General features: G+C 48.9%; 1 protein-coding gene across 1 annotated transcript in view; it reads right to left on the bottom strand.

Moving 5' to 3' along the window:
* Positions 1-22,313, bottom strand: part of CHD5 (chromodomain helicase DNA binding protein 5) — a 79,681-nt gene that overhangs the window by 34,414 nt on the left and 22,954 nt on the right. The window contains exons 5-21 of the mRNA XM_063145371.1: positions 22,048-22,292; positions 19,157-19,275; positions 18,187-18,310; positions 17,342-17,508; positions 16,038-16,253; positions 13,931-14,137; positions 13,621-13,832; positions 12,950-13,081; positions 11,264-11,375; positions 10,364-10,555; positions 10,054-10,254; positions 8,890-9,027; positions 5,553-5,674; positions 4,062-4,235; positions 3,264-3,405; positions 1,936-2,067; positions 51-168 (exon numbers count right to left, since the gene is read on the bottom strand). Coding sequence (XP_063001441.1) covers positions 51-168; positions 1,936-2,067; positions 3,264-3,405; positions 4,062-4,235; positions 5,553-5,674; positions 8,890-9,027; positions 10,054-10,254; positions 10,364-10,555; positions 11,264-11,375; positions 12,950-13,081; positions 13,621-13,832; positions 13,931-14,137; positions 16,038-16,253; positions 17,342-17,508; positions 18,187-18,310; positions 19,157-19,275; positions 22,048-22,292 — 2,753 coding nt within the window. The remainder of the gene's footprint in view (positions 1-50; positions 169-1,935; positions 2,068-3,263; positions 3,406-4,061; positions 4,236-5,552; positions 5,675-8,889; positions 9,028-10,053; positions 10,255-10,363; positions 10,556-11,263; positions 11,376-12,949; positions 13,082-13,620; positions 13,833-13,930; positions 14,138-16,037; positions 16,254-17,341; positions 17,509-18,186; positions 18,311-19,156; positions 19,276-22,047; positions 22,293-22,313) is intronic.

Raw genomic sequence — 22,313 nt, 5'->3', positions numbered from 1 at the left:
TGACCTGGAGCACAATTCAGGCCTTTAATGGAAAAGCTAAAGCAAAGTACCGTTGAACCTGTCAATGGCTTCTTGCCTCAGTCCTCCGGTGATGCCGCCGTCAATGCGCTCGTATTTATAACCCTCGTATTCCAAGAAATCCTCCAGCAAGTCAAGCATTTTTGTCATCTAGCAAACACAAAGAAAATAAATAAATAAAGGCAGGCGGTGAGCTCACGCATAAACAATTAAAGGCTCCTTTCAAGATAAACTACTCTCCCACAGAAGAGGATGCGTACCGCAACTCTGTATGAGCAGCTGCTCTCTTCCAATCTGCCTCCACATCCCCCTGCATGCAATGCAGTTTGGTGAGTCATTCACTCCTCTGCAGAGGCGTTGGACAATGTTCTGCCTCCAGAGGAGGCTGCCTGTTGCAACCCTGCAAGTGTCACTGCCCTGACCTCCCAATCGGGGCGTGCCAAGAACACTGATGCATGCAGAAACACAGGGACAGCCTCTCCTGAGCATGGACAGCTTTTATACTGGGCTGCCCTTGAAGGCTCCTTCTCACTCAACTGTTACCACCACCAGCCGTTTTGGCAGGCTGCAACAGAGGGAAAGGAGAGGGCAAGCCATGATGGGAGACTATTCCATTTTTTCCTTCTCCTTCCCAATCCTTCTTTCCTTGTGTATCATGCTTCTTTATACTGCAAGCAAGCAAGGGCTGCCATGTTGAACTGATTGCTTGTAAGCGGCTCCGGAAGTCTTTTTGGCAGAGGAGCAGCATAAAAAGACTTTGAATACATAAATATTTGGGGTGTAAGAGGGAAGTGTACCCCCCAGTTTTGGGGATGCACTGTTCTTAAGTCTTATTGAAATCTTCCACGGAGAAAGAACTGGCCACTTTTCAGAGCAGTGTGCGATGGCATTTTAGCATGCTTTAGAGTAATCCGTTCTACAGCCCAGTAAGGTAGGCCAGTGTTATTATCTCCATAATGCAGCTATGGTGTGGGAACAGTGGCTTGCTTTGGATGATGTAATGAGATCATGGCAAAACAAGATTTGAACTCAGGACTTCCTGATTCACAGGTTTACAGCCGTGACTCCAACATGAGCTTATGCATTGCTACGCCGGTGATTGGCTCTTGGAGCGCCAAGCTCCTCCCCCTCAGCCCTTAAGCTCCTCCTTAACCCTGAATCATAGAATCATAGAGTAGCAGAGTTGGAAGGGGCCTACAAGGCCATCGGGTCCAACCCCCTGCTCAATGCAGGAATCCACCCTAAAGCATCCCTAACAGATGGTTTTCCAGCTGCCTCTTGAAGGCCTCTAGTGTGGGAGAGCCCACCACCTCCCTAGGTAACTGGTTCCATTGTCGTACTGCTCTAACAGTCAAGAAGTTTTTCCTGATGTCCAGCGGAATCTGGCTTCCTTTAACTTGAGCCCGTTATTCCATGTCCTGCACTCTGGGAGGATCGAGAAGAGATCCTGGCCCTCATCTGTGTGACAACCTTTCAAGTATTTGAAGAGTGCTCTCATGTCTCCCCTCAATCTTCTCTTCTCCAGGCTAAACATGCCCAGTTCTTTCAGTCTCTGGAGCAGATTATAAAGAAGTCAATCTGTAAACACCTTGAAATCAATGCGGTGATCACTAGAAGCCAACATGGATTTGTCAGGAACAAATCCTGTCAGACTAATTTGATCTCATTTTTTGATCGGGCAACCTCCCTTGTGGACTGTGGGAATGCTGTGGACGTCATATGTCTTGACTTCAGCAAAGCTTTTGACAAGGTGCCCCATGATATTCTGATTAACAAACTAGCTAAAAACGGGCTAGATGGAACAATGTTGAGTCTTTGACCCCTGCTGAATTTCCCCGTCTTGCTCCTCCCCCTGGTCCCCTTGGGAGTTTGCATTCCGCCCCATTTTGGTACCGCTCGGTCCAGATGTCCTCACACCTGGGAGAAGATGAGGACCCGGTGGCCGCCGTCACGCAGCTTCTTCAGCATCTTCTGCAGCAGCATCAGCTTCCCAGAGGATTTCACGAGGGAACTGCCATCGTAGGAGCCGTTGGGCAGTACGGGGGCTTCCTAAAGACGAGGCGAAGGGAGGTGAGCGAAGGAGGAAAGCGCTTCTCTGCTGAAAAGGTGCAATGCACAGAGCTGCGAATATCGAGGCCTCTGAGTGAGGAAGGGATGACTCGGCCTTCTTCCAGAGATCTGCCCAGGAGAACAGCATTCCCCATTCCTGTACCCTACATGTGCATTGGACTAGAGCTCCCATTATCCCTAGCCAACATGACTGCTGGCCATGTCAATTGGTGATGATGGGATTTACAGTTAGGAATCTGAAGTGGAACCAAATGAGTTTGGATTTTTATGAAGCTGACTGATGGATCTCATAACAGACTGCTTTCCCACTGTCAGGCAGATTCCACAGACTTTGCTGACCATTTTTCTGACCATTGCAAATTCCGCACAAATTTCACTGTAGGAAAATACGCCAAAAAAAATAACCCCTCCCCTGGCCAAAAGTGCTAATTTCCCCCATAGGCTAAACTGTGAACATGCACATTTTGGGGGGTATTTTCTCATTCTGGGGAAAAGTTTCACCATTTTTGCACATGCGAATTTACGCAAATTCGCATTTGTGAAAATCCATATTTGCAGAAATTTGGAAAATGAAAGAAAATCTGATTCTGTCAATGGGCAGATGACAGCGCAAAAGGCGCCTGACAATCCATGAAACACGGACAGAATGGATTTTATACGATCTGTACATCTGGAGAGTGACGGCTGCATTATAAAGACGCCTCCTACCATGGGGGAACAGCTTTTAGGACCAACCAAAACATCACAAAACAGTGAAGGAGGAGGAGAAGAATTAATATTGCCCTCTTTTTATTTTTATATTTGAGATTTATATGCCGCTTTCCCCTTCTGACATGAAGATTCCCGCAGTGGTTCAGGAAAAAAATAAAGAACAATGTAACAATAGATTTTTTTAAAAAAAATCAATTATAACGCAAAAAGCAGCAGCATCAACAAAAAACAAAGGAACAAAATGAGGGCTGGGATGAAAAAAGAACCTGAGTGTCCAAACCCCCCCACCCCCCCACCCCACCCACACCACTTTCAGAAACTTACCAGGTTGCAGACAAGACATAAGAGGGGCACCCTTTTTCCTTTCTTTTTTCCCCCACATCTCTTTAAAAACAGTTTCCCCCCCCCTTCAGGGCCCGAAGTGAAGCCCCGAGACAAAATGCCTGCGATTGAAACAGACCTACCACGGCCGCCACGGGGAAAAGGTACGGATGGTTACAGCATTTCTTCAGATCCATCATGATATTGAGCAAGGACACCTGGTTGCCGCCACCTTTGGAATTCAGAGCTTCGAAGTTCCGCGTCAGGATTAACTTGTAGTACTTCCTGCAGGGACATAAAAGGGAAAACAAAACACCCTCAAAGTGGGCACTTCTGAAAAAGGCACGGACTTTGCACAGACACAGTCATGTGGCCAGGAGTTGCAGGGACACCAAATCGATTATCCTGACACCACCTCCATCTACAAGAAGTTCAAGATGGCAGCTGTGAGCCTAAACACCTCGGGCTTCTCCACACCAGGTTTTTTATCCAGCAACTGTATCGGGGCTTCTGCTTCTGGATTCTTTGCGGGATTAAGATCACCCCTTTAAACACACTTCCCCTGTTGGTTTCTCCCCCCAGGAAGTTCCTTTATCTGCAAGTTCTATATGTTTCATTATACCACCACTCAGTTGTTACACGTTGAGATTCAAATTGATTCAAACCACCATTTTTTAAATAGCTCCTTATCCCAGTTGCAAATAAAGCCACAGAAATGGTCACAAAGCACAGGAGAGGCCCTGGAGGGTGATGGTGTCATGTTAAGGAACCACAAACTTCCGTGAGTAACCAATCTCGATCGCAGGATAAAAGCCCCATGTGGAGAAGTCCACTGTTATAGCTATGCTATTCTGTGATGCAAAGCCAAAAGATTAGCGACTTGCAAGCGTTTCTGTACTTGAATATCTTGGTACTGAACCTCCCGCCAGGGAAGAACTGACTTTTGCATCTGGCTGAGCTCCACCCGTACGATCAACTCCGTCTTGGCGGGCATGTTTTTGAAGACATCGGCCTTCAGCCGGCGGAGCATGTGAGGTCCCAAAAGGTCGTGCAGTTTCTTAATCTGGTCTTCCTTGGAGATGTCAGCAAACTCCTCCAGGAAGCCTTCCAGGTTGCTGTCGGGATGACAAAAGGTGGGTTAAGGCGGAGCTGGGCTGCAAGACGCACAGAGAAGGTGGGGGGATTTGATGGGTGTGTTACGCCGGTGTTTCGTGATCTGTACTGGCCTCTGGTCTGTTTCCGGGCCCAATTCAAAGTCCCTGTATTGACTTTGAAAGGGGCCAGGTTACCTCTTCCCAGGAATACCTGCCTGGACCCTGAAATCATCTACAGAAGCTGTCCTCTAGATGCCTCCACCAAACGAACGGTGTTGGGTGACTACTAAGGAAAGGGGCTTTTCAGTGGTGGCACCCTAGCTCTGTTATGAACTCCCCAGAGAAGCTCACCTGGCACCTACACAGTGGTCTTTTCGGTGCTGGGTAAGTGGCAGAGCCCCTGTTTTGCATGCAGGAGGACTCCCCCGGTTCAGTCTTCACCATCTCCAGGCAGGGCTGGAAAAAATCTTGCCTGAAACTCTAGAGAGATGTGGCTGCCAGTCCATGTCGACAATACTGGGCTAGATGGTTTGGCTTAGTATGAGGCAGCTTCTGATGTTGCAAGAGTGTTTTATTCTCCCAGGTCAGGGCGCAATCCCATGCGTGTGTTGAAACAGGGTCTTGTTGGGGTGTCTACAACTGGATGTGTTTGATTAACATCTACTCTTGATGCTGTATTCCTCACTTCAGCGAAGCCGCCAGCATCATGTGCATGGATGTGCATGCCCATGCACCCATGTCCAGCCCCCAGGGCTCCCACCCAGACTGGATGTGCAAGAGGGCCTGCCGGTCAGTGGCACAGCCCACACAGAATTCCGATCCCAGCATCCCCGGTCCATAAAGGCTAGGGAAGCCCCTTGCTTCAGCCTTTCATGAGTTGCTGCTGAACAGAGTAGGCTATACTGGAATAGAAGGACCAACAGACCAAGTCAGGGGAAAGCAGCGCCAGATGTTGGCATCTGTATGGATGGGAGGCTGCTTGATCGTTCCCTGGACCTTGCTTTGGTGCATGGGAGAGGCACTCTCGATCCTCCCAGAGTGCAGGACATGGAATAATGGGCTCAAGTTAAAGGAAGCCAGATTCTGGCTGGACATCAGGAAAAACTTCCTGACTGTTAGAGCAGTACGACAATGGAATCAGCTACCTAGGGAGGTTGTGGGCTCTCCCACACTAGAGGCCTTCAAGAGGCAGCTGGACAACCACCTGTCAGGGATGCTTTAGGGTGGATTCCTGCACTGAGCAGGGGGTTGGACTCGATGGCCTTGTAGGCCCCTTCCAACTCTGCGATTCTATGATTCTATGATTCTATGATTCAATGGAAGGACTCCGATACTCACTTGAACCTCTCCGGCGTAAGGAAGTTGAGCAGGTGGAAGAGCTCCTCAAGGTTGTTCTGAAGGGGCGTCCCAGTCAGGAGCAGCTTGTAGTCGATTTTGTAGCTGTTGAGTACCCGAAAGAACTTTGGGCAGGAGGAAAGAAGGGAAACAATGTTGAAATGAAACCGCTCATCTTAATGCACCTGGGCAGGCTGGTCATGACAGAATCCTCAGTTCTGGTCACTACAAGATGCCACCAACTGTTGATCCTGTGAGCTGCCCTACGCAGGAGCAAAATCAGTATCCCTCCATCCTCTGCCTGTAGGAACGGGAACTCAGTACGAGTGACATCAGTTCTAGGCTGAGTCATGTGCCCACGCTGGTGGGGGAGAAAACCCCACATTCTCAAGGCAATGACGCCACATTCTTTGTCACTTGTTCTCGGGGTCATAAACCGTCCCGTATTGAGAGCCGAGCTCATAACCAGGACTTAAATCGTCAACCTCTAGTACTAGGTCAGGCAGTGTCAAAGCTTTAAGGGACAACATGCTTTTGCCTTCACAAAACAGCTTGGGACCAGGTTATCTGAAGGACCGAATGCATCGAGACAAACCCACTGGGGACCTAAGATCGGTCACACAGGCTCTGCTCACAGGCCCGCCGGTAAGATCTATTAGTTTGGGAGGCACACAAAACAGGGTCTTTTTGTGGTGGCCCCATCGTTATGGAATGCCATACCACGGGATGTGTGCATTGCTCCTTCCCTGACTGTTTTGAAACAGGCATTGCACACTTGGTTGTTCCAGGCTGATTTTAAATGAGCAGAGGGCCATTATTATAATGTTGATTACTGCGGTGGTTCTCCATGTTTGATATCGCTGTTATTGTTGCTTTAATCGATTCTGTTTTATATCTTAGTGTTTTAAAATGTTGGCTTTGGGAACTGCCTGGGGTAGGCTTCACCTTGAGAGGCACTGCAGGAATGTTGTAAATAAATAAAAAAGGAATAAATGGCTGGCTGCATTCCGTCGTTGCCTTGACCTCTTTCCTTTCCTGCAGCTGCCCTCCGCTTAACTGGAATCAGATTTTGACCCTGGAGGGGGGGGGGCAAAGAATTCTGAGGTTGTGAATTTAGGAATGCATTGAGCATTTCGTTTCCGTTCACAAAATCCCGACATGAACCTACCTGTACACTGCGCTCAACATCTAAGGTCCTCCTCCGAGTGCCTACTCCAAGGGAAGCTTGGAGGACGGCAACAAGGGAGAGGGCCTTCTCAGTGGTGGCCCCCCGACTGTGGAATGATCTTCCCGATGAGGCTCGCCTGGCGCCAACATTGTTATCTTTTCAGTGCCAGGTCAAGACTTTTCTCTTCTCCCAGGCATTTAACAGCATTTAACAACGTATGCTGAGTTTGTTTGTTTTTAATGGACCCCAGAACTGTTGTTGTTTAAATGGATACTGTTGTTTTATACTGTGGTTTTTATATTTTTGATGGTTTAAAATTTTGTATACTTTTTAATGATCACTGTTTTTAACTTTTGTAAACCGCCCAGAGAGCTTTGGTTACGGGGCGGTATATGAATTTAATAAATAAATAAATCACTCAAAAATGCCCTATTGGCAATCCCGAACGTGAACACAAACGGGAGAACGCATTTCCTAAAACTGTTCACAAATTCCTGAAGTTGCATTTGCATTCACAAACTGCTTACCTGAAAAATGCATCACTTTCTCAAAATCTGCAAGCCCTGAAAAATGCACCACTTTCTGAAAATGCTAAAAATTGGGGAAATGCACTTTTCCCTATTCGAGCAAACTGAAAAAAACAGATCTCAAATGAAAACGGAAGTGCTCCAAACTGAGCTTTGAAGTTCAGAGAATTTCAGTGAGCTCCAGGCACCCCTTTCCCCCCATCCCTAGCTGGGATTGGATCGTTCAATCACACTGGATGCAGAGAGGACCAGTTGCACCTCTACATGAGTCAGTGTTCTGCTTCTGCATTCTTTAAAACCTGTATGGGGCGGAATTATGGGGTCAAGACTCTGTTTCATCAGTAGAGACCGTACAGAACATGGTGTTGAAGGAATTGTTAGCTCTTCCAGTAGGGGTTCCTGCTGCCTTATTAAGAATGGAGGTGGATTTGCCCTCCTTCAAGTCAAGAATCCACAAGAGTATTATACTTTATGGGAAAAAGTTAATGACTCTAGATGAAAATAACTTAGCTAAACAATGTTTCAATGAACAGTTGAAAAAGGGTGGATGGGCACATAACTGGTTAACTTTGTCCCAGCTCTATGCCAAGGAGGTGCAGGAACTGCTAGCTAATAACAAAAGCAGTATTGGAGATAGAATCTATGAGGCTGATGCCCAAGGAAACGCAATAGCTAGTCAATTACAGGCATTCTCTCCATGGTTTAGTCTTATTAAGAAAGAACAGTACTTTGCACAATATTTGCTTGACCTGTCGTTTCCTGCCCTAAGAAAGGCCTTTACTGCCCTTCGTTTTCAGACAATGCCCTCTGCTTTCTTGGAGGGGAAGTATAAAAAAGTCCCCCATGCCCAGCGGATCTGTTTTTGTGGCTCGGGGGAGATCGAAGACCTAGCGCATTATCTTCTGCGTTGCCCTCTGTACAAAGAAATCAGGGAGCGTTTTCTAAAGGAACTATTGTTAGCAAGAGCGGGTTGGCACACTAGAGACATTATCTGCGATCTGCTGGCGGACCATAGCAAAGCAATCGCAATTAAGGTAGCAAAGTTTGCGGCTGCAGCCCAAAAAATCAGAAATAACTTTCTAAACAAAGTCTGCATAGATTGTAAGGGAGACCATTTGATTTAATAGTTTTGTATAAACTATCATCAGAGATCCCACCTATCTGATAGTGCCAGATATTGACTGCAAGCATTTTAGGTTATAATGTAATCACTGAAATTATCCTTGTGACTTTGGCATGTATGTCACCATCGTGATAGCAAAGGGTGGGTGCTGCAGACAAATGGAGCACCCCTAGAGTGACCCACTGACTGACTCCTTGGTTGAGAAAGGATTGTACCTCAAATATTTTGAATATTTTAAATAATGTGTGTTGCTATATGTGAGCAATTCTGTATTTTGTAATGGTCTTTGTGCTACAAACAAATAAACTATTCATTTATTCAAAAGAAAAAACCTGATGGCACTCCCAACTGTCTCTCTTCCACATTGCAAAACCGTTCTTTTCCCTCGCACAAGAGCAAAGCGCTGCCTCCTGTTTTAATTCAGAGAAGCGCACGCCTTGGCAATCAAGAACTCAAGAGACGCGGAATGCGTTCATTTCCCGTTGCAAATTCCTCCCGCCCAGCCTGAAAAGAGGCACCTACTTTGGACTGGTTGTTTTTCAGCCGGTGGGCCTCATCCACTACCAGACACGCCCATTCGATGGAGCCCAGGATGGCCTGGTCAATCGTGATGAGCTCATAGGACGTGAGCAGGACGTGGAATTTGATCTGAGCTTCTTTCTAGAGGAAACAAAGAGATGATCTCAGCAGCAGGAAAGCCACCTCCTTTGCCTCCAGAGGGTCCTGAGTTCAATCCTGGGCACTGCACTTTTAAAAAGGCCAAAGGCCAGGGGCCTGGCCTGTTTTCCTCATCCAAATTCCATAGAGGCCCCCACCACCCCAGTCAGCTGCTATATGTCTTACAGGACAAAACACAGAGATGCCCGTCAGGCATACGGCAGAAATAGTATAGGAGACATGCAAGCAATCCTATTAGGATCAAGCTCATTCTCCCTAGTGTGGGGGACTGGATTTCGGAGCTTGGATCAAACACGGAGGAGGAAGAAGAAGAAGAAGAAGAAGAAGAAGAAGAAGAAGAAGAAGAAGAAGAAGAAGAAGACCAGCCAAGACAGGAAGTGGAGGAGGAAATTCTCCAAGACGCTCCAGGAATCAAGGAGGAATCTTCTCAGGAGCTTCTTGGTCAGGACGCCCAAGCTCAGAGATCATCCACCCCATCCCTGGGGACTCAGTCTTTGTCGGAGGGGGAGGGAACATCAGACTTGTCAGGTCCCAGGGTCTGCCGCAGGGTCAAGGGGGTGGAGCTGAGAAGAGGTGGGAGGCGGTCTGCTAGGTTAGCCAGTCACCAGAGGTTACAACTTGAAGACCCTCCCTGAAGGAGGAGTTCAATAAAAGCCTGTCGGGCACTGCGGGAAACTGTCCATTTAGTTGGTAGGCAACTGCCTTGCTTTGTTAAGCTAATTAAGTTTAGAGAGGATAGCTTTTAGCATTCACACCCCCTTCCAGTGTCAATTTACAGAATAAAGCTTTCTGGATTGCATGGCAGCTGCCTTGGAATCAGGACACCTGGAACAAGATGAGTTCTTTAACGACAGAAAGGGTGGAAGCTGGGAGGGTGGGGGTAAGGAATTGGGTTTGGCCCATAAAATGGGTATTTCAGTTACGAGCAACGTTCCGATTCACTTCAAGGCAACGCCAAACGTTCAAGAAGCCACCCAGGTCCCTCTGTCCTAGCCAGCCAAGATTTACCTTCATCCGGAAAACTTTCCTCCCGCTCCGGATGGCATTGTCCTCGAAGGAGAACTCATTGTCGCGGATCACTGACCGGCTCTCCTTGTCCCCTGTGTACGTGACCACGTAGAAGTCGGGCGCCCACATCTCGAACTCCCGTTCCCAGTTGATGATGGTGGAAAGGGGAGCGCTGACCAGATACGGACCTTTGGAGTGGCCCTGTTGGGATAAAGAGGTGTTGCAGGGGTGCCACGTGTCCTGCAAGGAACGCGCTTGCAAAGGATGCTGGGTATGTCAAGACCGGCCCCAGGAAACGCCAGAGGCGTACCTCTTTGTAAAGGGAGTAAAGATACACAATGGTCTGGACCGTCTTGCCCAGACCCATCTCGTCGGCGAGGATCGTGTCCGTTCCCTGCGCCCAGGAAAACCGCAGCCAGTTGAGCCCTTCCAGCTGGTAGGGATGCAGCGTTCCACCAGTGGTATCGATGTACCAGGGTTGCTTATCAAATTTTACCGTCGGCTGCAAATGAAAGAAAATGCATTATTCAAGCTGGCAGCCTGTAAAAGTCATTTTTCATTGACTCAGCACCCTTTTTAAAACAAGGCCAATGAAGTGATTAAGTCAGAAAGCCAAGCCGTGTTCAGAAGACACCTTAAACCATGGCTTTAACCATGGTGGTTAAGTCAGAAAGTCAAGCCGTGTTCAGAAGACACCTTAAACCATGGCTTTAAGCACGGTGGTTAAGCCAGAAAGCCAGGCCGTGTTCAGAAGACACCTTAAACCATGGCTTTAAGCACGGTGGTTAAGCCAGAAAGCCAGGCCGTGTTCAGAAGACACCTTAAACCATGGCTTTAAGCACGGTGGTTAAGCCAGAAAGTCAGGCCGTGTTCAGAAGACACCTTAAACCATGGCTTTAACCATGGTGGTTAAGCCAGAAAGCCAGGCCGTGTTCAGAAAGCACCTTAAACCATGGCTTTAAGCACAGTGAATAAGGCTCTTTATTCACCATGGTTAAAGCCATGGTTTAGGGTGTCTTCTGAACACAGCCCGGCTTTCTAGCTTAACCACCATGGTTAAAGCCATGGTTTAAGGTGTCTTCTGAACAGTCCCAGTATGAAAGAACAGGGGAAATTCTGGAACTTTTCAGCAGAGTAAAGACTTTAAGCAGAGTGCAGAAGCCAGGTCTGTCTTTCTTTTTAAGCGCTTCTGTCCTCGCCCCAACCGTACATCCACAAGCGGCGTCTCCGGAGGCCTCTCCAATTTCTCATCGTTGGGTTTCTTTCCCTTCTTGCTCAGCCGTTTGGAGACCTGGCTGTTTTCTTCTCCTAGCATCATCTCCCTGTGGGGCCCAAACAAGCGAGCCCAAAATGAGAAAAAGAAGAAGATATTCACGGGATGGGAACGTGGAATAAACAGTGTTTCAGCCCAGCCTTTCGCAACCTCGCGGGTTTCAGTTTTGGGGGTGAGCCGCCCAGAGAGTGTCAGCTATTGGGCAGTATAGAAATGTCATATACAAATAAATAAAACACACCCAATGCTCTCCAGATGTGGAGTGATGGACTGCAACTCCCACGGCCATTGGCAACAAGCTCACTCAGCGTGCAGCAGGCACAGACAGAAGGAGGGGGCTAAATCTTCCTTTCCAAACTGTCCCCCAGAAAGCAGCTGAGGAAAGCGATATTGGGGGCAGCAGGAGAAATGAGGAGGACTCAGCCCCTGCCTTCCCGATCATGCTGTATTTTATTTTATTTTATTTCATTTTATTTCATTTCTATACTGCCCCACAGCCAAAGCTCTCCGGGCAATTTGCAAAAATTAAAAACATAAGACGCGGCGTAAAATCTAAAATATGGAAGCTTAAAACCACAATATAAAACCCCGTAATATAAAAGTACAACCAGAGTACAAAGCAGCAGTAATACAGAGATTTAAAATACAGGTTTGACACAGCGTAGCTAAAAGGCTAGGATGATAAAACGCTAAAATACGGGGAAATTTTAAATCACAGCCCAACCAATTAGCAAGACCCTCAGCCAGCTTCTGCTATGCATTTTTTAGAATTGACCCCACCCCGCCCCGCCCCGCCCCTCAACAGGGCTGACCCTTGGGGAGAAAAAGACACACTGGGTTATAAGGAGCTTTCTACCAAAATGCCCCACAGTACTCTGTAAACTTTATGTCTGTCTTCCCCTTGATGTTTTAAAATGAAGCTCTACTCTGCTGATTGCTTATAAAATTGTAGAATAATAGAGTTGGAACGGGCCTATAAGGCCATCAAGTCTAACCCCCTGCTCAATGCAGGAATCCACCCTAAAGCATATCTTACAGATGGTTGTCCAGCTGCCTCTTGAAGGCCGATAGGGTGGGAGAGTATAAAGTCAAGGATTGCCGATCCTCTAGTTCCTTCCTCCCATTTTCTGTAGGAGAAAGTTATCAGCCACACATGTCAGGAATTTCTTGGAGGGGACACTTTTGGCAGAATTTGTCTCCCAACAGGTATCGGGGTAATTGAAGTCCCCCATTACTACAACATCGCATTTTCTTGAATAGTGGCATTTTGCTTATCAAAAGTTTCATCCTCGTCTTCCCCTTGATTGGGTGGTTGGTAGTAGACTCCGATTATCACGCTCCTTTTATTCCTTGCCCCATTTAAACTTGCTTAAACTTGTCCACCCACCAGCAGACCCCCAGACACTGTTTGAAGCAACATCTTAAGTACAGAAGGAGATCAGAGGGGAAGTAGGACAGTCAGCCTACTTAATTTTTTTTCCTTCTCCCTCCCCACCGCTTCTTCCTTGGGTGTCATGCCTTTTTAGATTGTAAGCCTGCAGGCCGCGAGAGTCCTGCTTTACTGACGGCATGTGAACCACTCAGGGTGCTGATAAAAAATGCTTTAAATAAAGAAATGCTGACCTGTGGTTCCAGTAGAGCTGCTTGAAGTTTTCGTAGTACGGAATGTCGATCTCGTCCATCTCCCAGGTGCACTGGTCATACGACAAGTCTTTCCACTTGATCAGATAATGAACCTCTCCCTTCTTGTCAAAGCTGGGAAGCAGAAGACCCGACGGGTTTTATCATAACTTTGCCATAAAGTTGTCGCATCCACACACACACACTATAGGCGTGCGCAAAGGGTGTGGCAGGTGAGCCCAGGCACACCCTAAGGATGTCTCAAGGAATAAGCACCAAATTGAGGGGGCCATTTCTCCTCATTTACACCCCCTCCCACCTGCAGTGGCCTTCTTGTGGTCAGGCAAGCCAAATGCAGAGTAGGGCACCAGTGTCTACAAGTTTTAATAGATAAATGAATAAAAATAATGTCCTTTATGACTGAGAATTCAATAAATGTTCACCTTTTTTAAAAAATAGAAAATAAAATTCCCTGGGTGCACACCCTAATGGAATAGGCTGCGCACGCCTGTGACGCACACAGAGCGCGCACCATGTTGCACGTTGAGCTGCGCTTGGTGCTTGCTGGTGCCCCAGGCAGCCATTTTGGGTTTTTTAAGCCACCCAAAGTAGTGACCACAGCCGCATCTGTGGCGGGAATCCCGTATAAAGGCGTGACGTGGACCCGCCCTCACCTGTGGTTGAGTATCCGATGGATCATCATCCATTCCGGCTTGATCCCGTAGCGATAAAACTTCTCTTCCATCTTGGCATACTGGGGGTCTTTGTTCTTCCTCTTCTCGATCTTGCTGTCCTCGTCGCCAGAGCCATAGTCGAAAGCCGGCGGGTCATCCATGTCGTTCTTTCTTTGGTAGTTGCGGTACATCACAGTGTGGTAGAGCTCCAACTGGAAGAGGCCACCGCACAGAGAGAGCGCGCTCAACGCCATTGGCTCTCGCTCAACCCCACCTCCCGCCTCCTCACCCACGGGGCCCGCCCACTCACCTGCAGTTCTTTGACCCAAGCGCAATGCCAGTAAGAGAGCCCGGCCCATTTCACAAAGAATTCTCGCTCGGGGATCCCTTCCAGAGACTTGGGGGGAGGGGCTGCCAACTCGGGTTCTGCTGCGGTCATGACGGCCGCAAGCGGGGCTGGGGGCTCCGTCCAAACCCAGTGGAGGATCCGCTGAACTTTCCCTTTCAACGGTGGACACTGAGGACAAAAGAGAGCGAAAGACACTTACAACCCACCACCGGCGTCGGCCGCGTCATTTCTCCTGAATTCAGCTTATTTTAAATTTCTAGCGCAGAGTATACACCCAGCACTGGGGGAACGTCAGTTTCCTGAGGAGATGACCATCTAAATCAAGGATGGACACCTTTGGGGCATCTGGGAATCGTTTTCATCCCTTGCAGGCCACAGTCTGTTAATTTATTTATTTATTCATTTTAGAATTGCATCCATAGCACTACGGAGTGCTGAAAAGTTCAAATGTTGCTTGTTTGCAAGCTAAATTTGACCTTTTCAAGGCTCCGTAGCAGCTACTGAGCTGTAAAATGCCAGACGTTGCTTATAAACAAGCTAAATTTTACCCTTTGGGCACTCCGTAGCGGTACGGATACTATTTTGTTCCTTTGTTCTCTACTTTTTTGTGATGTGGGGATGCCGGCAGTGGAGGGCAGTAGGTTAACTCCCCCCCCCCGGTGATCTAAATGCAGGGGAAGAGGAAGAGGCAAGTGTAACAAACCAGTGAAAGGAGGAAGGGAAAAGGCATCAAGGTAACGGGGGTGGATATTTCCAAGCCTCAATTTGGAAGGAAAAACCGCCGAATACGGAGGCAGACGGTGCTTCCCAAGGAAGGTTTCACGATGCAATTGCCCTGGCTCATTCTTGGAAGTTTAAAATTCAGGGAATTTTACCGGGGGGGGGGGATTGTAAGCCTCACATCTGGAAGACCCAAAAGAGGAGAAGTCCTCTAGCCCATTTTGATGTGACTTTGCTGGCTGCAGCTGTCCCTTTTCCATGCCCAGGGATGGGGGAGAAGTCTGCTGGGTCCACATTTTAACACGAGGCTACCCAAGTCGAACCTCACAGACCCGAACGCAACTTGCAGAAGGAAATCGATACGCTTCCGGGTTTGCAACGCATTTCGCCCCAACAAAACCAAGAACGCTTTCGGCAGCCCGCATGGTTCAAAGCGTAACGAGGGGAAACGTGTGCGACGCACTTTTCTAAAATGCACAACAAACACGTTTTAGGCAACAGGTGGATGGAGGCATTCGAAAAATGTGCCCAAGGACATGTCCCAATTTGGGTGGGGGAAGGTCACACAAATCTGGGACGTAACGAGGCGGAAATCCGAGAACCTGGAAAATCGAACATGATGCAGGAGGTAGCAGGCAAGGATCCGTTAGTTCCACCCCATAATTATCCAATATCTCTTGGGTTGCACTCCATCGGAATTCTAGCAAGAATACTGGAAATATATTTTGTATTTGTCCCGTCTCAATGGTAATCCAAAGGCAGAGTCCTGCACACTTTGCCGTTCTGTGGAAAACTGAGACACAGAAGAAACACCAGCCCAGTGTTTTTTTTAAAGCTCGGATCTAGATTTAGTTATGCTCAGAGTAGACCCAGTGAAACAGGACCTAAATTAGTCGTTACTAACTTGCCCGATTCATTTCAATGGGTCTATTCTAAGGGTAACTTCATCTCAATTCAACCCATTTCTGTTTGTTTGTTTTTAACCAATTATAAACCTCAAAAAAAATGTATTCCTCCTTTGAAGGAGAACTGTTCCTTTTTATCATTTAAATATATTCGGTTTGTTTTTGACTCTAACTAGATAGGAAAGCCGTCCTTGGCTTGCAAAATTCCAGAAACGTACCTCTGGAAGAATAATGGGAGTCCAGCATTTTGGGTGGCGATCCGGCAAACAGATCCAAGGTAGAATGGCATATTCTCTACGCACCCCTAGGTGTCATTTGCCTTGAGAGGAGAGTGGCCGGCTACCCCAGTCCTACCTCTGAGGTCATGACTGGCCAGCGTCAAGCCAGGACCCGCTGCGAGCACAAGGGAGCAGATGGCGCGAGGAAGGCTGGTAAACACTCACTGTACAACGGGGACAGAGCCATTCACCATTTGGTATTTCTGGCAGCGGTGGGTTCAGGCAATGCAGATGGTAGGAGGACGGACACGTGTCACAGCAAAGGAGCTCCCCTCCGTCCTTGCAGACACGGCAAAACTCCATGTGGTCGTCCTCCTCCTCGCCAATTTCTTCCTCCTCCTCTTCCTCGTCCTTCGGCTCCCACTGGATGCCTTCCTTCTCCTAAGGTTGGGGGAGAAATTGGTTCAGTTCTCATGTGGGCCTACCTCATTCCGCGTTTTTGAATCAGTGGGCCGAGCAAAAAGCAGCTGTCGCTCGAACTTTGCATGTCTCCGAATTTCGCAGTGGAGTTCTCTAATTTAAAAACAAAAGAGCCTATTAATGAAAATCGAAAAAAAGAATAGAAAAAATGCAGGTATTTGGAGACACGTAAACAAAATGCATGCGCATTTTCTCACGAACATCTTAACAAAACTCAGAAGTTTGGGATTTAAGACTGGAAAATGAGCAAACTGAAAGAAATTGCAATTGCTAGGTTCATCCGTCTCTACCTTCTCCTGATACAACAGGAAGGCGGAGTTGGGACATTTTGCTTGTCCCAGGCAAAGTAATCACCTCTGCAAATTGTGCTCCCAAAATATTCTCTGAATATTTGCCCAATTTTTGATATCTGTATCTGATTTCCAGAGATGCTAGATTTTAATATTTCAGTAGTGGACATTAGGACAGTTCCCACTCATCGTGTTTGGCAGATTTGAAATTAATCTGGAAATTCATCCAGAAAATCAAATTCGGCCCTTGGCCTGAAAGACATCTCACACCCCTGTGGTGCAGCCACACAGATCTTTATAGCTCCATTTCAGCATCTGCATCCTTTGTGCAGGATGTGAAAGCTGCCCCCAAACGGCGCCCTCCCCCACTCAAATCCAGACTCGGTCCAGATCCGCCCCAGCGCTAGAGGAGAGAACTCCAAAGGTCCCCTTCTTGACCACGGAGATGCCCCTTCTGGCGCAGAAAGCATCAGAGAGGCGGGTGTCAAATTCCCCACTGGAAAAAAGCTGCTGGGCTTATTACAGGTGCACAGAAGGGGGAATTTTGACAACTGCTGTTTCTCCCATCATGAAGTTCCAAGTGATAAAAAAGCGGCATGTGCCGAAGTTTTCCCTCGGCTCTACCGTGAGCCCAACAGCCTTGCGCAGGATGAAAGTTGCCAACTGGCTTGAGGCACGTTGCGCCCACATGCATGCACAACACAAGCACTTGGTCTCCGTTTCAACCCTGGCTGACCCTCGACCGCCAAGACGCCTTACGCAGTGCGGGCAGCTCCATTTGCCCTCCGGCGCCTTCTCGAGCTCCGGGTCCAAACAGACAAGGTGGTAGGCCCGGGGACACGTGTCGCAGAGAATGATCTCCCCACCCTGCTGGCACACCTCACAGTAATCCTGGTGGTCCGTCTCGTATCCATCCCCTTCTTCAACTGGAAGGCAAAAACAGGGCCGAGAAACCATCATTTTCACGGAGGCAATCAAGTCTGAAACAAAAACTTGCTTTCGATCGGCGACTTTGAAACGGGGACTCCTAGGTGGCGTATCAGGGATTCTTTAAATATTTGAAGATGTGAATAAATTAAGCACTAATGACAGACCAGAGAACAGCCTTCCATAAAATTAAATCTCCTCTCCTTTTCGTTCCCTCTGCTTCACCTTCTTCCATTTCTGGCTGCCTGATTTCTCTCTAGAGCCAGACATGTTGGTTTGTCTGGGCAGTTCACAAGGCTCCCTGGGCAGTTCACAATTGTACTCATAGGAATCCAGGAAACTGCCTTATCCTGAGTCAGGCCATTCCTCTATCTAGCCCAGTATTGTCGACACTGACTGGCAGCAATGCCTCTCCAGGGATTCAGGTAGAAATCTTCCCTATCTCTACCTGGAGAAGCCGGAAATTGAACCCATGGCCTTCTGCATGCAAACCAAGGGCTCCATCACTGAGCTCTGGTCCTTTTCTGTTTTAGGTCTAGTTTGAAACACTGGGTGCATCTAGCCCTTGACCCACCACTGCATGACCCCGTTGCCCCCAAACGCCACCCCAGCCGATAGGGCGCCTCTCCGTGCAGCAGGCCCCACCCAAGGCGAGCGCTGGGGTCCCCCTGACGTACTCCTCTTTTTCTTCTTCCTCTTCTTGCCCCTCTTGGCCACGCTGGCAGAGGACTCGGAGCGCACGGAACAGCTGTTGATGCTGACATTGTCCAGGTCGGACTCCTCGCGTTCCTCCTCCTCGCTCTGCAAGAGGAACCAAACCGCACGTGGTTACCATCGCTGCCTCCGGGGATCGCCCCCCACCCCACTCACCTCTCTCTACAGAAGGAATTCTGGTCTCAGAACACAGAGATGGGATTGGAACAGCCTTCCCCTATCTTTTGCCCTCTAGCTGACTGGGGGTGAAGAGATTTGAAGTCCAAACCATCAGAGGGCTCCAGATCAGGGAACAGGCCTTAAGAAGAGCCTTGCTGAATCCAATGAAATGTCCATCTAGTCTACCATCTCTATTATTTTATTATTATTTTATTAATGCATTTATATCCTGCCTTTTTTTTCCTCCAAGGAACCCAAGGCGGCGTACATAATCCTCCTCCTCCATTTTCTCCTCATAACAACAACCCTGTGAGGTAGGCTGGGCTGAGAGTCTGTGACTGGCCCAAAGTCACCCAGTGGGTTTCCATGGCCGAGTGGGGACTCGAACCCAGATCTCCCGACTTGTTTTGCTCAGTGACCAAGGAGATGTCTCTGGGGCATTTCTGCATACCCCTAAGCCAGGGGTGCTGAAACTCTTTCAGGCTGAGGGCCGAATTCCAGGGCCTAAATTATAGTCCTAACCATGGTGGCTACAAAACCATGGTTTCAACACGGCAAAAGGATTCGCAGTCTAACTGTGGCTGAGAGAGAGAGAGAGAACAAACGAGAACGCCGGATGGTCCCTGTGGGGTATTAATGAGAGATGAAGAAAAAATTCTCAAGGGAATGCCAAACTTTTTAGGAGAGTTTTTAGGAGAGATCAAAAGGAGGAAGGAAGCCTGAAGGTCAGGTCCCAGCTTGCGGTTCCCACAACAGAGAAGAGCGTCTACTTACTGAGGAGCCCTTTTTCCTCTTGTTGGCGATCCCCCCGAAGCGGAATTTCAGGGCCTTCTTCCCCTTCCCCTTCTTCTTGCTGTCTTTGGTGCTCTTGATTTTCTTCCGCACGCCGGGACCTGCGGAGGCGGAGAGGCGTCGGTGATGGAGCCCGCCCATCCGTTGAGGCCCTTCCGGTTTCCCGGAATCCCAGCTGGCCATCCGGCCTTTCCTGGAGGTGCGCTTTTGCAGCCATTGCTGCCTGACGTGCCCAGTCTATAGTTCCGTGTACCCCCCACCCTCTCTGAAATCTTGTTATGGACTAGCATCAGGGCTGGCTCCCGGATTTCGAGGGCCTGTGGACAAGATCCATTCAGTGCCCGCCTCCCTCCGTGACCACTGGCTCTTTCATAGAGCATAGAATCATTGAATAGTAGAGTTGGAAGGGACCGCTAAGGCTCAATGCAGGAATCCACCCTAAAGCATCCCTGAGAGATGGTTGTCCAGCTGCCCCTTGAAGGCCTCTAGTGTGGGAGAGCCCACAACCTCCCCAGGTCACTGGTTCCATTGTCGTACTGCTCTAACACTCAGGAAGTGTTTCCTGATGTCCAGCCGGAATCTGACTTCCTTTAACTTGAGCCCGTAATTCCATGTCCTGCACTCTGGGAGGATCGAGAAGAGATCCTGGCCCTCCTCTGTGTGACAACCTTTTAAGTATTTGAAGAGTGCTCTCATGTCTCCCTTCAGTCTTCTCTTCTCCAGGCTAAAAATGCCCAGTTCTTTCAGTCTCTCCTCATAGGGCTTTGTTTCCAGTCCCCTGATCATCCTCGCTGCCCTCCTCTGGACCCCCTCCAGTTTGTCTGCATCCTCCTTGAAGTGTGGTGCCCAGAACTGGACGCAGTTCTCACCATTGCTACGACTTGCTTGACAGGCAAGGAGCCAAGGGGCTGCAGCATCTCCTGTTCCTCCTTCTCACTACCACCGTCGTGTGGTCCAGAGTGAGAAGCAGGTGAGCCAGCAGGTGGCAATGAAGAGGAGGAGAAGCAGCTCCGGGGGGGGGGGGGGGGCGTTGCCAGTGAGGCCCTGCTGGGGCGTGGGATGACAGCCAGTTCCCCACCAGGCTTACCCTTGACACACAGCCTAACTTGCAGTTTATTGACAAGACTGGATGTTAGGGGATTGCTCAGCCTCTACTCAACTGTCAGGACCCAGCGGTTTCCAGAGCCAGAGATTCTTGGAGAGGAGTTCCTGCAGGCCAGGGTACATGTGGAGATTGATGGGAGGGGATCAGCACCCTCTGGGGAGGACACCCAGTGACAGGAACATGTAGGATCCAGTCACCCATCAACCCCTGCCTAGGTTCACTGAGGATGTCTGTCACTGGGATATCCGTTAGTGTGTTTTTTTTGGGGGGGGTGCAGCATGTACGGCTCAATTTCTGTTTGTGAGCCAAACTGTGGGGTTTTCCCTGAACTCCGGGAACTTTTTCTCCCCATTTTTTTCTGCAGGTTCCAGAATTTGCGTGAATTTCTGGGCAATCTGCGCAAACGAAGCCAAATTTGCGCAAAGCATACCAGGTGTTGCTCAAATTGCTCAGAGATGAGCGAAAATTGTGGAACCTGCAAAAACAACGCCCCAAATGCACAAACTGGCCTGATTCACTGCAGGTCTAGTTGCAGCCACAGGAGGAACGGAAAAGAAGTCTGGAGGACTGAACCTAGGAAGATATGTTAACCTCCATCCCCCCCCCCTAAATGGATTTCTCTAATGGATTTATCACCCTCCACTTGAGGAGTCCTGCCTGCAGTCACATCCCCTGAACCTGAAGAATAAGGTTGATGGGAAACCCTGGCAGAAGGCCATCTTGGAAGGCGGAGGAAGGAATTCCACCCAAGCATTTTCAGGATCAGGACCTCCACTGGTGTGAGAAGTATAGGACAGCCTGGCATGAAATCAAAACCCTGAGCTGTTACCTGGATGCTCACGGCACTTCTACAGGGCCTATATTCACCTCTCCCCAACCTGGTTCCCTCTAAATGTTGTGGATTACAACTCCCATCAGCCCCCAAGCAGCACAGTCAATGGCTGGGGATGGTGGGTGTTAGTCTCTATATTCCTATACTAACCATACCTGGCCACTGAGATCACTGGAGACCCTTTCCCTGTAGAGGTTAGGCCGGAAGGTCTGTCATTGTGCCCTGGTTGCAGGGTGCCCTACTTTAATATTTTGGGGGAGTCGGCAAAGGACAGTCCTCTATGGGAAGGTGTCCTCTATTTGAAGAGGTGTCCAGTCCAAGCCTGGTTGAAAGTCAAAGAACCTCAGTGCAGAAGAACCAGTGGAGCCCTTGAAGATGGACAGCCACAGTTAACACCTGGACAGCAGGCTGAGCAGGAACACTGGTCACCTAGTCAGTCTTCTCCACAGGTTTGTAGCTCAGCGTATCAATTTGCCTATGCAAATGGTATGCAAATTGCCCCTCTCTTTTGTCCTTTTTTGGCGGGGTGACGTGTCACTGGCCGCCTTAGCTCTCTGTGAAACACTCTCCTGATGGCAACCAGCCCGGCACCTTCTTGGCTCTCCTTTAGGGACCAGGCAAAACCTGTCCAGTATGCTTGGGCTTTGAGTTTGGGCAGAGACAGTGTGGTGCAATGGTTAGGGAATCAGACTAAGATCAGGGAGAGTCATGTTCATTTCTTCCATTTCTATACTCTCCAATAGCTGAAGCTAATACAGAAATGAAGCTTATTGATATTCTGAAGATACAATATGGGGGGAATCTTGCACACTCTTAAAAACACTCACCCTGTGGGCTCAGTTCTGTCCCCCAAGATTCAGGGGTGGGTGGTTTGGGGAATCCCTGTGTGCAAACGCACCCTAGACCATCTCCACCCCATGCCCCGGGCCATTTTACCTTTGCCCTCCTTGGTCTTGGCTTTCCTGATGGCCGGCGGTGGTGGCGGCAGCTGCGGGGGGCTGGGCGGGAGTGGCGACGGAGCAACGGCCACGGTTTCCACTGCCGCAGCTATGGCGGCCGCCGCGGCCGCCGCTGAGCTCCCTTTGAAAGGGTTGTTGGCGCTGAACTCTCGCCATTTGGCTCCCAGGACGGTCATCATCTTGGACATGGGGATTTTGGGGTTCCTCTTGGCAACCAGAGGCCTGGAGAAGAAGCAGGAAAGG

Source organism: Elgaria multicarinata, chromosome 20 (assembly GCF_023053635.1).
Source record: "Elgaria multicarinata webbii isolate HBS135686 ecotype San Diego chromosome 20, rElgMul1.1.pri, whole genome shotgun sequence".
Classification (NCBI taxonomy): Eukaryota; Metazoa; Chordata; class Lepidosauria; order Squamata; family Anguidae; genus Elgaria; species Elgaria multicarinata.
The sequence above is the reverse complement of the archived record's forward strand: the minus strand, read 5'-3'. Positions and strand labels throughout refer to the sequence as shown.